At 46.9% G+C, this 14112-nt stretch overlaps 1 protein-coding gene across 1 annotated transcript in view; it reads right to left on the bottom strand.

Annotated features, from left to right (window-relative positions):
- LOC104360885 (collagen alpha-1(VII) chain-like) overlaps positions 1-14112 on the bottom strand; it is a 118517-nt gene that overhangs the window by 52694 nt on the left and 51711 nt on the right. Inside the window, exons 38-52 of the mRNA XM_032986727.1 lie at positions 13809-13844; positions 12404-12436; positions 11081-11152; positions 10273-10332; positions 9419-9454; positions 8240-8320; positions 7283-7318; positions 6289-6333; positions 5927-5998; positions 5213-5248; positions 5051-5086; positions 3458-3499; positions 1770-1823; positions 436-474; positions 223-258 (exon numbers count right to left, since the gene is read on the bottom strand). Of these exons, the coding sequence (XP_032842618.1) occupies positions 223-258; positions 436-474; positions 1770-1823; positions 3458-3499; positions 5051-5086; positions 5213-5248; positions 5927-5998; positions 6289-6333; positions 7283-7318; positions 8240-8320; positions 9419-9454; positions 10273-10332; positions 11081-11152; positions 12404-12436; positions 13809-13844 (714 nt within the window). The remainder of the gene's footprint in view (positions 1-222; positions 259-435; positions 475-1769; positions 1824-3457; positions 3500-5050; positions 5087-5212; positions 5249-5926; positions 5999-6288; positions 6334-7282; positions 7319-8239; positions 8321-9418; positions 9455-10272; positions 10333-11080; positions 11153-12403; positions 12437-13808; positions 13845-14112) is intronic.

Raw genomic sequence — 14112 nt, 5'->3', positions numbered from 1 at the left:
GGCCTCAAAGCCATCACCCACCCCATAACACAGCAGCAGAAAACCTGTCCAAGAAGTGTTTAAATACATATGGTAAGCTGTAAAAGGAAATGTAACAACCCTGCCTTCTTGCGAGTGCCAGTGCCTGGGGGAGCACACATCATCTCCAGAAGGCCAGATGGAATAGATGGAAAAACTTAATTACAATCACCTTGTCAGAAGGAAGGTCAAAGAGTTACCTACCTTGATTCCATTTGCTTCAAAAAGCCTCTCCAGATCCTGCAAGAGGAAAGAAGGGTCAGAACTTCTTTTTCCTCCAGCCCAGGAAGCTGGTCCTGTGGGTGGCTGATGGCTAAGCCTGGGGGAACACATTGGGTCCCCTCTGCCATCCCAACCCCAGAAAGAGAGGGAGGCGTTTCCAACATTAGTATGCTCTATAATTTTTATTTTATTTACCTTCATTTCCACTCCTTTGCCTGGTGGACCAGGTTCTCCCTTCAAATGAATAAGAACAAGCCATTAATTAAGTCATTATCCCGATGAGTAGCAAGAAGAGGAGCTCTGAGGAGGGGCAAGAGTCACATATCTGGCCCTTACTCTGCTACCAGTCTGCGCAGTGACCCCAAGCAAATCCCCATCAGCTCAGAGAGGGAGTTTGAATCCCACCCTGCTCAGTGGGCTCCTTCACTCCTCCATTGGACACAGCGGCTGGCTGTATTTCATAGGGCAGGCCTGGACCAGAGCATCAGCAAAGTAAGGTTTGGACCAGAGCTTTGCACTATCCCCTTTCCATTTCTTGGCCATGCACATGTAAAAAAATCAAGGGGTTTGGAGGTCCCTCAGTGCCACCGGTGCTGTCACTGCTGTAGCAGCAAGGAGGTGGATGGCCAAGGTGCCCCCATGGTTGGTGGTCCCTTCTGGAGGTGCCGGTGGTGCTGGTGGCCCTCCTTACTGCCACATGCAGCCTGGGTCAAATATCTCCAATAGGTTGGACTCCCAACAGCAAGTTGTATAAGATGAGATGTCCATCTGTCCTTGCCCAGAATGGCAACACTCCTGGGCCACCACCACAGATGAAACTACAGATGAGCTGCAACGGCTTGGGAGGTCCAGCACTGGGCTGAGGAACATCTGCTGAGGCAGGGGCTGACCTGCCTCTCTGACGGGCTTCATTTCACTGAAATCTGGTTTCTGTAGCGACAGATTCCGGTGGAATGAAGGGCGTCAGGAAGGCCCTGATGGCACTGCATCATCATGCCAAGATGTGCCGGGGTGAAGGAGCCACAATATGGGGATGCATGCCTGTGCATGTCACCTCTGTAAGTTCTTGCCTTTGCAAACACCTGGATCTTATGCCAGTCAGGAGATCTACCTGCTGATGCTGCTTTCGGCAGCATTTTCCTCTCCATCAAATGAAGGAGTTGGTCCCACCTCCAAAGGTCTCTAGATGTGCGTGGTATCAGAAGCCATTTCTCCTTCCATCCTTTTCTGATGTGCTTTTCAACTTGCAGGGGGAAGGAAAGTAAGGAAACATCTCTGAACATTTTAGAAATTTATCCCATTTGACTCCTGAACAGCACCTTCCTACCTAAATGTTGTGTATCTGTTTAATCAAGTTGTGCGACTACAGCATCGCTGTGACCACAAGTTTATGAGTCCATCTCAGAAACTGCTTTGAAAATCCAACTTTTCAGGGGGTCAGAAGAAATCCAAGACGAGTGCTCTTCCCCTCTAGCCATCCCAACACAATGGCACCAACACAAAGATGTCTCCATGCATTCAGGACATACCTTTGGGCCTGGAGGACCTCTTTCACCCTTCAAGCCATCCTTCCCGCAATCCCCCTGTAAGCCAACAGGAACGTGTAAGTTCTTTGTCCCCTCTAAAAATCCCAGTGAAGATGATGGTTTCATCATGCATTGTGGCATTTCTCCTGCATTGGCCCATGCTGGCCCCAGACTAAGAACATCTTTTCCAGATGGACCGATCAGACTTTTCTTGTATCTATTTCACTGATTCACATAATTAATTTAAATTTGGAGCAACTCTGCTCTTCACTTGAAACATGATGCTTCTGCTTCAGACCTAAAGAAGGGCTCATATTTCTGAGAGCTCTTCTGTGTTTCCTTTTTTTCCTGCTACCCCACCTGGGCTAATAATGGTATTACATCTCCTTGCAAACCAAACTTTGCCTCTAATTCCCTGCCTTCATAGCTTGGTTGATGAAGCAACACCGTTTCTTTAGTAAAGCCTGGGACTGGCTGCTTTAAGCAGGGCTTGGGGAGGAGACAGACTGAAAGTGAAATCGTCTGCAGCTCTTGTTCTCTCACAGTCCATCATGGGCTTTGCCTGTGACTCAGGACTCACGAGTCCTGCAGGTAAATCAGAAAACTGGCAGGGAAAGCCCAGCAAAGGACCCATTTGGATATACCCTCTGCACCTCTCTGAATGAGATTTTCTTCTCAGCACAGCAAAATGTAGTAGAAATTGATGCTGCGGCTGGTCTGCCTCCTGCATGTCTGCTTCGTGTCCTTCCCTGGCCCCAGCTGCAAGGTTCACAAAATAAACGGCCAACTCACAAACTTTGCTAAACCAAGGGAGGGAGAGAAGGCAATTAAATACATTTTTCATCTTACTGGGCTCTTGGACTACTCAAATTACTCCATGACTCCACCTCTGTTCCTTGCACAGGGTTGGATCTGGTGCTGCATGTGGCATGTGGTTTGCATGCAGCCAGAGCTGTGTATCTTTGCCATTTGCTTTGCTAAACAGACCACAGTAAGAAGGGTGGGAGAGGGTAAGGAGCTGCTTTGACGCTGATCTCTACTGGGGCATCCCCCAGATAGGATTTAGGCAGATTGGAATGAAGTAATGAGGGGCTCAGAAATATTTTCAGTGATCTTTTTCACAGGGCTAAAAAAAGGATGGAGTGAACCTGTCTGCTGTTTCCTATCACTGGAATTTCCATCTCTGCTGGATCCACGCTACTGTGATCCAAGTGCTGGCACCAAATAAAAGATCTTCCAAACCTTCCCACAATCAGATCTATTGCTATAACAAGGAGTTACTATAACAGCAATAGGCTCATTGGTCTGGACAAACTATATGAGTTATTCCAGCATCCAAGCCATCTTATTCCCTTTCAGCAAAGCAGTCAGTCTCACAGTGAACTCCAGCATCTGAATGGATTCTTCTGATTTTGGGGCTGAAATGTTCACTCTAGTTTGCCCTGAAGAAATGGGAAGACTTGGAAGGAGAACTGAAGCTCATCTTGCCCCGGCATCATCAACACATTGTGTTTGGAAGACCTTTGTTGGTGGAGGTGGGAACAGCAAGAATTTGCTTAAGGAACTTGAGACTTTGGGGCTATGTCTGCAGACTTAGGCTTATAAAAGTAATGAAGCTGCAAAATATACAACATGCGCATAATAATCACATATTCAGCTTCAACACATCTTCTCCAGCAAGGAGATCTTACCTTGTCACCTTTCAGGGTAATGGTGCTCTCCAGAGAAGATATCTGCAGAAAAATGGAAAAAACCTTGCTCACAAAGTGAAGGATGAGGTCTTTGATACAAACTCTCACCTCCATGTGACTTTTATCCCCATTAGCTCTTATTCATGGGCAGAGAGCCAGATGCTTTCTCCCAGATCAGCCAGCAACCTGAACCTGCTGTGTTTGGCCTCAAACCAACAGGGTTTACCTGCTCTCACAGGTAAGAGATTCGGGGTGGTTGTGATGTTGGTGTTAGCATCTGCATTTCCAATGAAGTCTCTCTCAAGGGGGACTGGGCTCATACACTTTCCTGATGCCCAGGACACTGCTTGGGTCCCTCTCTGCCATGGACATTTAGCGGGATATTTGAGTAGCTGGTTAGGTAACTGCATGAGTGAGAGCAAGCCTTCTGAACCCTGAGAGGACCTGGTTGGCTGATGGGGTGAGATATTTATGCATTAGCAGAGGAGGATCTTGCCATACCTTGGAGCAATAAGGGTCTTCCTAGTTTTGAAGGGAACGGGGGGTGCTTGGTATCCCCATGCCCCACACCCAAACACACCAGAGTTCAAGTAGCACAGAATACACAAGAGACAAGTGAACAGGAACCCTGGGAGATAAAAAAAAAACCAAAACCTAAAAGTAGGGCTAGGACCTCAAAATGGGCTGGTTTCAAACAGGATTTTGGTATAGCTGGGAGCGGAGAGCTTCAATATATGGAGAGAGGCATCACCAGAAGACAATGACTCCTTGCTCTTGGCTTGTCCTGAGCTCTGAAGTCACCTGAAATCACTGTTTTCTATGGGAATGATACTGCTGAAGGTCGTTGGTAGCATTTTGCCCAATCTGAAGAGCCTCTTACTCAGACCCTGCTAATGCCTCATCCCTGGGTATGGAAAATAAAGTCTTGCACAGCTCTCCTGAGAGGTTGTGGCTCCTGGTCCTAAGGCAGAGGTTTGGTTTACCTCCATTGAAGCCAACAGGGTGAAAAAATGCCTCCTTGCACATTTGTGTACTGAAACATCTTCCTGATCACCTAAATAACCTTTCAAAGTCTCTTCCAGCCTTATTTTTGATCAACCTGGCTGAGTTGCTCACTCTTCAGCTGACCCAACTTGATGTTATGCCTTTCATCCAAAGGAAAACTCCATGCAAAGGCACAGGAGAGTCCTGAGCATGAGTCATCCCATCTGCCTAAGCATCTTTCCTGGAAGGCATCCGTCTCTCTGTCTTGTCTACAGAAGGAGCTCAGATACCTTGATTACACAACAGGTAGTGATTAAAGGTATTAGATGGGTTTATAGCTAGCTTTTAGTCTCTTCTGTCTCACAGTCTTCTTGCAGCATCAATAACAAGCCATTTGGGGTGGGATGCATGCATGTATCTGTAGTGGAGCTAGCTGCTCTGCTTTGCACCTTTGATAAAGCCAGGAGGGAAATCCAGTCTACAACATGCACTGTTGAAAGCAGTAAATTCTGTCAATGTGTCCTCCGTGGTGCCCAGGATTCAGGCTAAATCTCAATATATCCCTTCCCTGAACAAGTGTGTAAGTCAACAGAAGTAGGCGTTACTCACAATGCTTCCAGGAGTCCCAGGCAGCCCAGGCTCGCCCTATGAAGATACAACACCACCATACCCCCACCCCCCAAAAAAATAGTGAGTGGTGCATTTCAACTTTTTAGCCCCTAAACAAACTCTCTCTCATGCAAGGTTATAAATGGGAATGTGCAAACCTACGGATTCACCCTTGTCTCCCTTCTCTCCAATGATTCCCTAGGAAGTGGAGAGAAAGGCAAGATGAGAACAAGCTGTGGTGAGGGGTCTCAGCACTCCCCCCTCTTCTTGGGAGCTCAGCATCCAACAGACTAACAAGCCCACCTTTGAGCAGCTGAGCTAATGAAATATGGATTTCGACATGTCTCCTGTGGAGGAGTTCTCTAATATTTAATAAGGGGTGAGATGATTAGCCTCTTCCTCAGTGGGTAGGCTCATTAGGGACTTTCCTCTAGTCAGCTGCTCAGTTGCACAAAGTTTGTAGAAGCACCGTGTCTTTGAGACCTCTGACAATGTAGCTGGTCTTAGCCAGTTTTCCAAAGCTTTTAGAGGGAGATCAGACAGACACAGTGTAAGTGCATCATTTCCCTTCCTTCCTCACCAGACTGAGACAGTGTTAAGCATTTAGTTTCCAGCAGTGTGGGGCTGGGGAAGTTTTGCACACCCAGAACCCCCCATTACACAGTCCTGCTAATCCTGTGCTCTAGTCAATCAAACAAGATGGGAGAAACAGCCTTAATCCTCCCTTTGAAGAGGAGACGCCCTCCCCAAGAGAGAGGGAAGGAGCTTTCTATGCCTCAGGCTGTAAGGCAGAAAAAAAGATGGTTGTTTCTTTGATTGGCATTGCACTATCCCAAGTCCTCCCTCTCTCAACTGTTCCTTTAGGGATTGCCTTACATCCTTTCCAGGTTGTCCTGTATCGCCTTTTATCCCTTGCTCTCCAGGCCGTCCTGGGAAACCAGGTGGTCCCTGCAAGAAATGATTCGGTGAAGCAATCAGAAATAGAGCAGCTCAAAAAAAAAAAAAAAAAAAACCAACAAAAAAAAAAAACAACAACAACAACCTATCCCACCCCTGATTTTTCACCCAGGAAAGAAATATTTACACAGGGATGTTTCTAAGTGGGGACTCTTGTTGGGATGGAGAAGGAATTCCTCTCCTCCTGCACAGACCAGGGGTGCCTGGGCAGCAGCAGAGAAGCCTCCCCTGATGACCCACCACTCACCTGGGCAGAAAATAATAATAACAGCTATTGTTACCCTGATTCCTCTCTCTCCAGGTTGTCCAGGGGAACCAGCTTCTCCCTAAAAGAGAAGAGTAGGAGCTTTTAAAGGCCTGCTTCCATCAGGTTGAGCCTTCATTGATGATATTAATTATACTGCACTTACACCTGGAGCAACCAGTTTAAAGGATGCGAATCAAGTCCACCTTCCATTCCAGTGGCTCTAAAGCAAGTAAGATTTCTTTGGCATTGCGTAAGGCTTGGAAAACCAGTACAAAGGCAGTCTTATGGTCATCTGAGATGTCTTAAATTAGGGATGGTGTTTTAAAACAGGCCCATAAATGAAGCAAATAGGCCGGAAGGAGTAGGGTGACAGTATACTATTCATATTTAAGAAGAAAATGAGGTTATTTCCACCAAACCCCACTATTATTTGTAGCAATCTGTTTTCTGCATCTGCTGCGGAGCATAAAGAATAATCTCCCCAAACCCCACAGTTTCGTTCTTTTTTGGCCTTTCTTTTTCAGCTTTTATCCTTGGAAAATGAAACCAAAGCTAAAACAAGAGAAAAAAAAGCCAAGGCCAAGATGAAGAGGATTCTTTGTAGTCTCAACTATACTAAGGACAAGTCAACAGGAAATAAAATGAGCAGGGGTCAACTTCAAAACAAATCAAAGTGGATGCTTCTCCAAGTGCTGATTAACTAACCTGTGCAATGTCTTACCCAGGGGGTTTGAGGGTGTTAAAAGTTCTGTGTGAGGTGACTAAATTTGTAGCAGGAAAATCTACCAAGAGCCATCAAACCCATCAGACCTTGCCTCTCACACAGGACATCCTGCTTTTGCATTGTTCCCGGGACCTCCAGGGAAGTTGGTCACTCTTGGAGGTGAGGTGGTGGGATGGATAGACCTTCACTCTAACTCAGTGCAACCCTTCTCCTACGCTGCTGTACCCAGAGCTCCAGCTGTGACTGAGCCTGCTGTGTTTGGTAGACATGTAACTCTGGAAGGTGTGGGCTCCCCATTGATTACCTTGGTCCCAGCAGCACCTTTCCTCCCTGGTTCTCCCTACAACACAATGCAAAAGTGCTCGGTTACATTTCCACCTGTGAGCAAGTTTTTTACCCTAATTTCCTACTCAGGTTAAGAGCTGTTATTTTGAAATCAATGGTGACTCTGAAATCAGGGGCGTTGGGCATCACCAGTGACTCCGAAGCGTTGGGCAGCAGTGCCTTAGGATCAGAAACACAGCTGCTTCTTTTTTTTTTTCAAGACTTCTTTTCATGACTCCTATTCCACTTGATATTCAGGGATCAAATCAGCCCTCTGAACTGAAGAAAAGTCTTCACTGACTGTGCTTAGGGGAGGCTTTCCAGAAGCCAGTTATGATGCCTTTGTGACGGGCCACCTTGGTTGATCGTGAGAGGGAACTATTATGCCCTAAAACCAAACACAAACTCTTCAGGGCTGTTGTGGCCACACGCTGTGATCGTTCCCTGCACATCAGCCAGACGTGACTCAATGAGGAAAAAGCATGATGTTGAATAACAAGAAATGTTGCATCCGGGCAGTGTAACACAAATACCATGGTGTGACACACGCTCATTCCTCCCAGACCAAGGGTCAAGAGACTCAGCCCTAAAACATAGCCTGAAGTATGCCCTAATTACAATCTGCAAAGGATCTACCTCCTCACTTGCAATGGAAGAGTGGACGGAGCAAATGAGAAGTTAGATCCCTTGATGAGCAAACCATAATGTCTAATCAGAGGTAGTTTGTCCAGCCTCATTGGTTGACCACTGTTGTGCTGAGACCTGACTTGTCCCCAACCAGGCTTGTAAAACAGGCATGTTTCTGACTGGTACCATCCTGTCACTTGTTCCTACTTGCTATTGCAAGGCCATAAACCCGGGGTTGTTAGCTGGGCACAGAGTGGCATACCAAGGGGTTCAGCATGACCATCTGACTGGACTGTTAGCTTCTACTTACATCTTTACCTCTTAGTCCGGTCTCGCCTGGTTTCCCAGCTAATCCTGGTTCACCTTTCTCTCCTTTCAGACCTATATCTCCCTAAAGAAAACAAGACTGTTGTTACGTACCTTTTTGGCGTTTCATAGTCCTCACATTTTAGACATTGCGGGGCAGATTCAGACAGCATGACAGACCCCATGGCCATGCAATGGCTTCTACACTCCTAGCTGAAGCTTGGGCTCAGAGCATCTACCCTGTGCTAGGAAGGACTGTGCTCATAGGATTTCCTTAGCAGGCTAAGCTGAAAAGCATCCATCTCTAATGCAGTCCATCTAGACCCCATGAGCAGTCTTGGTCAACGCTGCAGGACAGACTCTTCTGAGGTTTTCCACTGCCAGGAAGCTTTGCTGCTCAAATGAGGTGGCCCATTAGTGGAGACCCAGGAGATTGGTCCAGTCTTGAGAGAGTGGCGTGGACACAGGGTCAGCTCCCCCTCCATGTTTTAACTTCAATTTAAATGGAGCTCTCATGGATGGGTACCCACACATCCGCCCTGCTTGATGATTGTACAACATAAACATTCCTCATCACTCAACCATCTCACCATGCCTTCTCCCAACCCCAAAATACCTCTTGCTGCCTTTTCCACTTTGCAACCGCATTAACACATCTTGTTAACACGGCCTGTCTCGGATACATCTCATTTATCTCTTTTGACATCCAATTTCTCCACGGCCATGAAGCTGATCCAGCCTAAATATTCTGTTTACTGGGCTATGTATCGTGCTGTATCATTTCCCAAATCCATAGCCTGGGGAGAAACGTTGTTTGAGAAATGTACACAGTGAGACAGATTCACTGAACAAACGCCACATTTGGAATGTTTTCCAGACCTCTCTTGACCAGTTTTGAACCTTTGCTAGGAGAAATCCTACAAGCCGGGATTTGCAGAATTTTTTAGGGCCTCATTTCTTCCATCTTTACATTGTTTTTCTGTGCAGGGCTCTGCGTGTCATACAGACAACTCCAGCAAAGCAGGATTTGCTCAGACCTTTTAGCTTTTGAACACTCCCTATGTTTTGGCACTAACTAGTCCCATGGCAAAGATAAAATTTCACCGACTCAAGCTGCTTTGGGTGACGCAGACATCTGTCATGAGACAATGATTTATGCGTTGCAATCACTGCACAGACTCACCTTCTGACCTGGTTTGCCAGACAAACCTACATTTCCCTGCAGAAATACAGACCATTAGTCCATGACAAGAATGATACCGGTAAAATAATTTTAGGTGAGGGTCCTCTGTTCTATCTAAAGGGTGTAAATATCACACTCAAAGCTGCTATTCGACCGCAGGTATTAGCAGCTGAAGCAGTGTAGTAAAATGCAAACAAGGGGAAAAGACATGGTGTGCTAAGAGGGGGCTGCTGTAAGCACACACTGTCTGGAAACATCTGTCTTCCCAACTTTGAAACCATTCATATTTTGATGAATAGCTTTGATAGAGGAGTGGGAACCTCAAAGATGTTAGGTTTTGCAAGTTATTGCTGGTTAAAAATGAAAGGGACTATTAATATCCTTGTAGGAGGGAACACCCAACCCTTACTAGACATCAGTGAACTTGTGTGGGAGCTACCAGAAGCTTGCACCTTCTTAGACACAGAAGTCAGGAAGATGAAAGTTCACCTTCGACGCACAAAGCCATTGGAAATGGGGCTTCCTTGGCTTTGCTGCTCACAGAATTACTACCAGTTTTCTTCCAGACTCACGAGCCATCCTCTGTCTGCATTTCACAGAAGCCCCCGCTTAGCACTGTCTTCCAGAGTCAGGTGAAAACTACCCCATCACACAAGACCACCGTGGGATCACCAACCACAAGGTACCAGCCCAGCTCCTTGTCACCATCCCAGTATTAATCTGCTGGTGACAGGTTTCACAGGTGAAGGCCGGCAAAATCACCTGCATGGAGGTGACAGAGGTTTTGTCTCTGATCCTCCTGATTTGCCTCCTCAGTCCTCCCCTTTCCACATCCAGCATGTTGCCCCACTCACCCTGTCTCCTGGATCTCCCTTCAGCCCAGGTTGACCAGGGATGCCAAAACCTGGACTTCCCTGAAAAAAAAATCAATGATGATGCATATCTCAGGGTAACGCCTGGGGACCTTTCCATCTCTGCACCTCTACATGCAACACAGAGACAGTTAGGGCTAAACCCCATGCCAGTCCCACCTCCCAGATTCCCTCCCCATTTCACCACATCCCTCCTAACCACACTCCTTGCCACCTCTGAGAGATGCTGTCATGGAGAGCCAACTTCCACTAGAGTGCTATTTGGGGAACCCAGCATGTGCCTCAGTTTCCCCATCCCGATCTTGCAGATCTTGGCTGCAATTCTTCCACTGTCATGCACAATCTGTGGTGGCATGACCCAGCTCCACTCATTATCACTTGCTTGGGAACACGTCCTCTGCCATGCTCACTGTTAGCAGTCTCCATTCCACCACCACTTCGCAGGTCCCTCAAGGGTCAGCCTGCTTCCTGTCCTTGCTATAACTGCTGGGAGCTAATGGCCAAATGCTGTGTTTGGTGCTAAGCAAGATGCAGAGGGAGATACGGTGTCTTGCCAGAGCAGCTTCCAAGCTCAGGGCATCTTTCTCCACATCTGAAGCTAGCAGAAAAAGACAGAGCAGATCCTAAGCATTTTCAACAACCACGGGAAGCCGGGTGAGCTGAGAATTGGTGAGCCTGCATCCCTCGCTGAATCAGGAAGGAATTTGATCTGCCTCAGAGCCTCCTTTGTGGACACAAAATAAAATCTTCTACCCATAAAAGGATGTATCAAGAAAAGCAAGTGCATTACCTTCTCTCCTTTGTCTCCTTGTATTCCTTTGTCTCCTTGTGGCCCCAAGGCCCCTGTTGGCCCAATATCTCCCTGTGAACAAAGACATTTTCAAAGCTAATAATATCATGCAGGAAGGCAAGCCCTGGTCATGTGGCTCCCTAGAGCTGCATTTTGCACTTCTAATAGACTATGGAAACCATCCCCTTGACAAATTCACTCATCCATCCACCTTTGGGCTCAAACTGAAGCTTTCCCTGTGGTACCTGGTCTTCTGCCATACAAACCCCATCACAGTAGTTACACCCTCTCCAGCCATGCAACTTGTACACTGTAAAGCACCATGTGTGCATTTATAGTATAAGCAGGATAAAATCCAGGTCCCAGGTCACTACCTAAATGCAGGTGGTCTAAAAGGAGACGTTTTTGCTAACCAGTGCTTAGCAGTCTAGACAATAAGACCAATGAATGGAGGTAGCTCCAACATCCAAGTCCAGTGAAAAGGACAAAACTCATTGTCTCTAAGGGGTGAGAGAGGTATGAAGCATTGTAGGGTATTTCATGAATGTCAGCCCTCAAAAAACCAAGAGGACTTAGTCCTGCAGTAAATACTCTTTACATGGATAAAGGAGAACTTTTATTTCTCTGCAGATTGGCAGTGAGCTATCAAGAATAAAAAAAAAAAAAATAAGGTATTCCAGGCCACATTCTACCATGAGGCCACTGCAAAAGCAAACTGTATCTGCTCTGCTATAAAGCAGATGTAAAATATAGACAACACAGTCAGGGAACAGCTCTGCTTTGAAGAGGTCCCTGATTTGAGAAATTTAATTGCCGTCAGTCACAGGGAGGATAAACACTGGGTCAGGGGCCCAGAGAGACAGAAAAATATCCATCTGAGTAGATGCTCAACACACAAGGTCCTGAGCAACCTGACCCAGCTTTAAAGTTGGCTGATTTGAGCAGGAGGTAGTACTAGAGACCTCCAGAAGTCCCTTCCAGCCTCAGCTGTGCTTTGATTTTATGTCAATGCATCTCTTGGCTGGAAAGTAGCATCTGTGAGTGGGCTGGATCTGTGCTTCAGTGATCTCTGCCTTCTAAATCTAGCACATAGAAATCTCAAATGTCCCCATGGATTGGTGCCAGAAAGAGAATGACAGGAACAAAATGTTAATATGAGCAAAAGAAATATCAGCAGGGCAAGACTATTGTTGCTTTTCCAACCTCTCCTCTTCAGTCACTCACAAGGGAGGTATGATTCAGATGGTGAAACATGGTTCAGCCCTCACTTTTTCAGGAAAAGATCTCACTTAAGTTTCAAGTAGTGCTAATTAATGGACTTACCCTGACACCCTTCTTGCCTGGAGGTCCCAAAACCTGAAGATAAAAAGAAATCACAGAAATGCTCTTTCATTTGGGAAAAAAGATCTCCCTTTCAAAGGAGGGTCTATTCATGTTACCTTTTACAAAGCAAAAGAATCTCAGCCTTGCTGTGGGATAGGAAACCCATCACCTACCCTGGGTCATAAAACACCAGAAAGGGCTACAAGCTATATCCCAAACCCAGTGAAGCTTGTGAAGGAATCCCACTGACTTCAGTAGGCTTTAGCTCCAAGGATGGGACAGAATGATCGCATGCGAGGGGTAATTGGCAAAGAGCTGCTCTAGCCTTTGCTAACACGCACCAAGGACCAACCTTTGGGCAGTCATGAATCTTAATGACTGCACTGCAACCCTGCAGACCAATGCTGAGCTGGGTTTAGGGACTACAGAGCTGTCTTCCTACCTTGTGCCTTCAACACAATTCCGTCAGCATTGTTAGGAAAGAAACCTAAGGTAGCCTGCTCATTTGAGCATCTGCCAGGACACATCAGTCTGTCCTGGTGGTGGGTCTTAGTCCTTGTGGTAACCTCCAACTGCTCTCACAGCCCTTGCAGTAATACTGTGGGGCATGCAGAGATGGCCACCACCAAGGTTTCTCTTTAAAGCTGCCCAAGCATTTGGAGGGACATGAAGAGGAGGCAGTAAGAGCCCTATTCCCACATGGGAATGAGGCAAGTAAGACCCATCATCAGAGCAGAGACTAGCACAACCCCATTGTGAATGGGGAGATAGAATGGGGGACAGGCCTGGAACACAGGGCTTCAGCAGTGGGAAGGCTTCATCCTCATTTTTCCTGCACAGCTGTGAAGCTCCTTTGAGGAGCCAGTGAGTTCAGGGCTGGGAATATAAGAAGTGGAGCAAGCGACCAGTAGACATAGTTGTCTGGAGGGTCAGGGAAAAGGTCCATCAGTTCTTCCTGCAGTTCAGTGGGACACATCTCTCTTAGTCCTTGGTCTACTGGCACCGCTGGCAGTGATGCTGCATGGCTATAGCACAAGAAAGGCTGTAATCCACTCATAGTTACCCCCATAGCTGGAGCACCTGGAAATCCTGGGTTCCCCTGCAAGGCAAGAGGGCATAAAACTAACAATCTGGGGCAATGAAAAATTTCTGCTCATTGCTCTCCCCCGTCCATTCCTTAAAGCAGCTCAGAACTCATCTCGGAAGCACGAGAGCGAAACAGAAAGGAGATGCTGAGCTTATGGTGAAGCTCAAGAACATCCCTGCTGGCTTCATCTCTGCGTAAGCCCCCCATAAACAGGCTCAACTGCACCTGCAAGAGCTGCACATGTGGAACACGCTGTGGAAAGTCAGGACATCTTCACCTGAGCTAGTGAAACACGTTGTTCCACACTGTTTGACTTACTTGGTTTCCCTTCTGCCCCGGAGGTCCTGGAAGTCCCTGTAAGACATCAGAAGAGAATTTCCACCAGACTGAAAACAGATTCAGCACTTTCAGACCCTGCTGTAGCAAGAAGCTCCCAGCCAGAGGGAGGGAGGAAGTTCTTCATTCCAATTTTTCACTGACTACAAGATACCTCTAAGGCCTTTTGGGTGAGAGATGGAAATCCCTGAGCCTATTTCTAGCACGCCTGGCTGCCATCTACCACGAGACCAAGTGCAGAGCAGCAAGCTCTCATCCCACGTAAAGCTATCAAAGATGGTCCTTT

The sequence above is a fragment of the Tyto alba genome, unplaced genomic scaffold (genome assembly GCF_018691265.1).
Source record: "Tyto alba isolate M040663 unplaced genomic scaffold, T.alba_DEE_v4.0 Super-Scaffold_2, whole genome shotgun sequence".
NCBI lineage: Eukaryota > Metazoa > Chordata > Aves > Strigiformes > Tytonidae > Tyto > Tyto alba.
The sequence above is the reverse complement of the archived record's forward strand: the minus strand, read 5'-3'. Positions and strand labels throughout refer to the sequence as shown.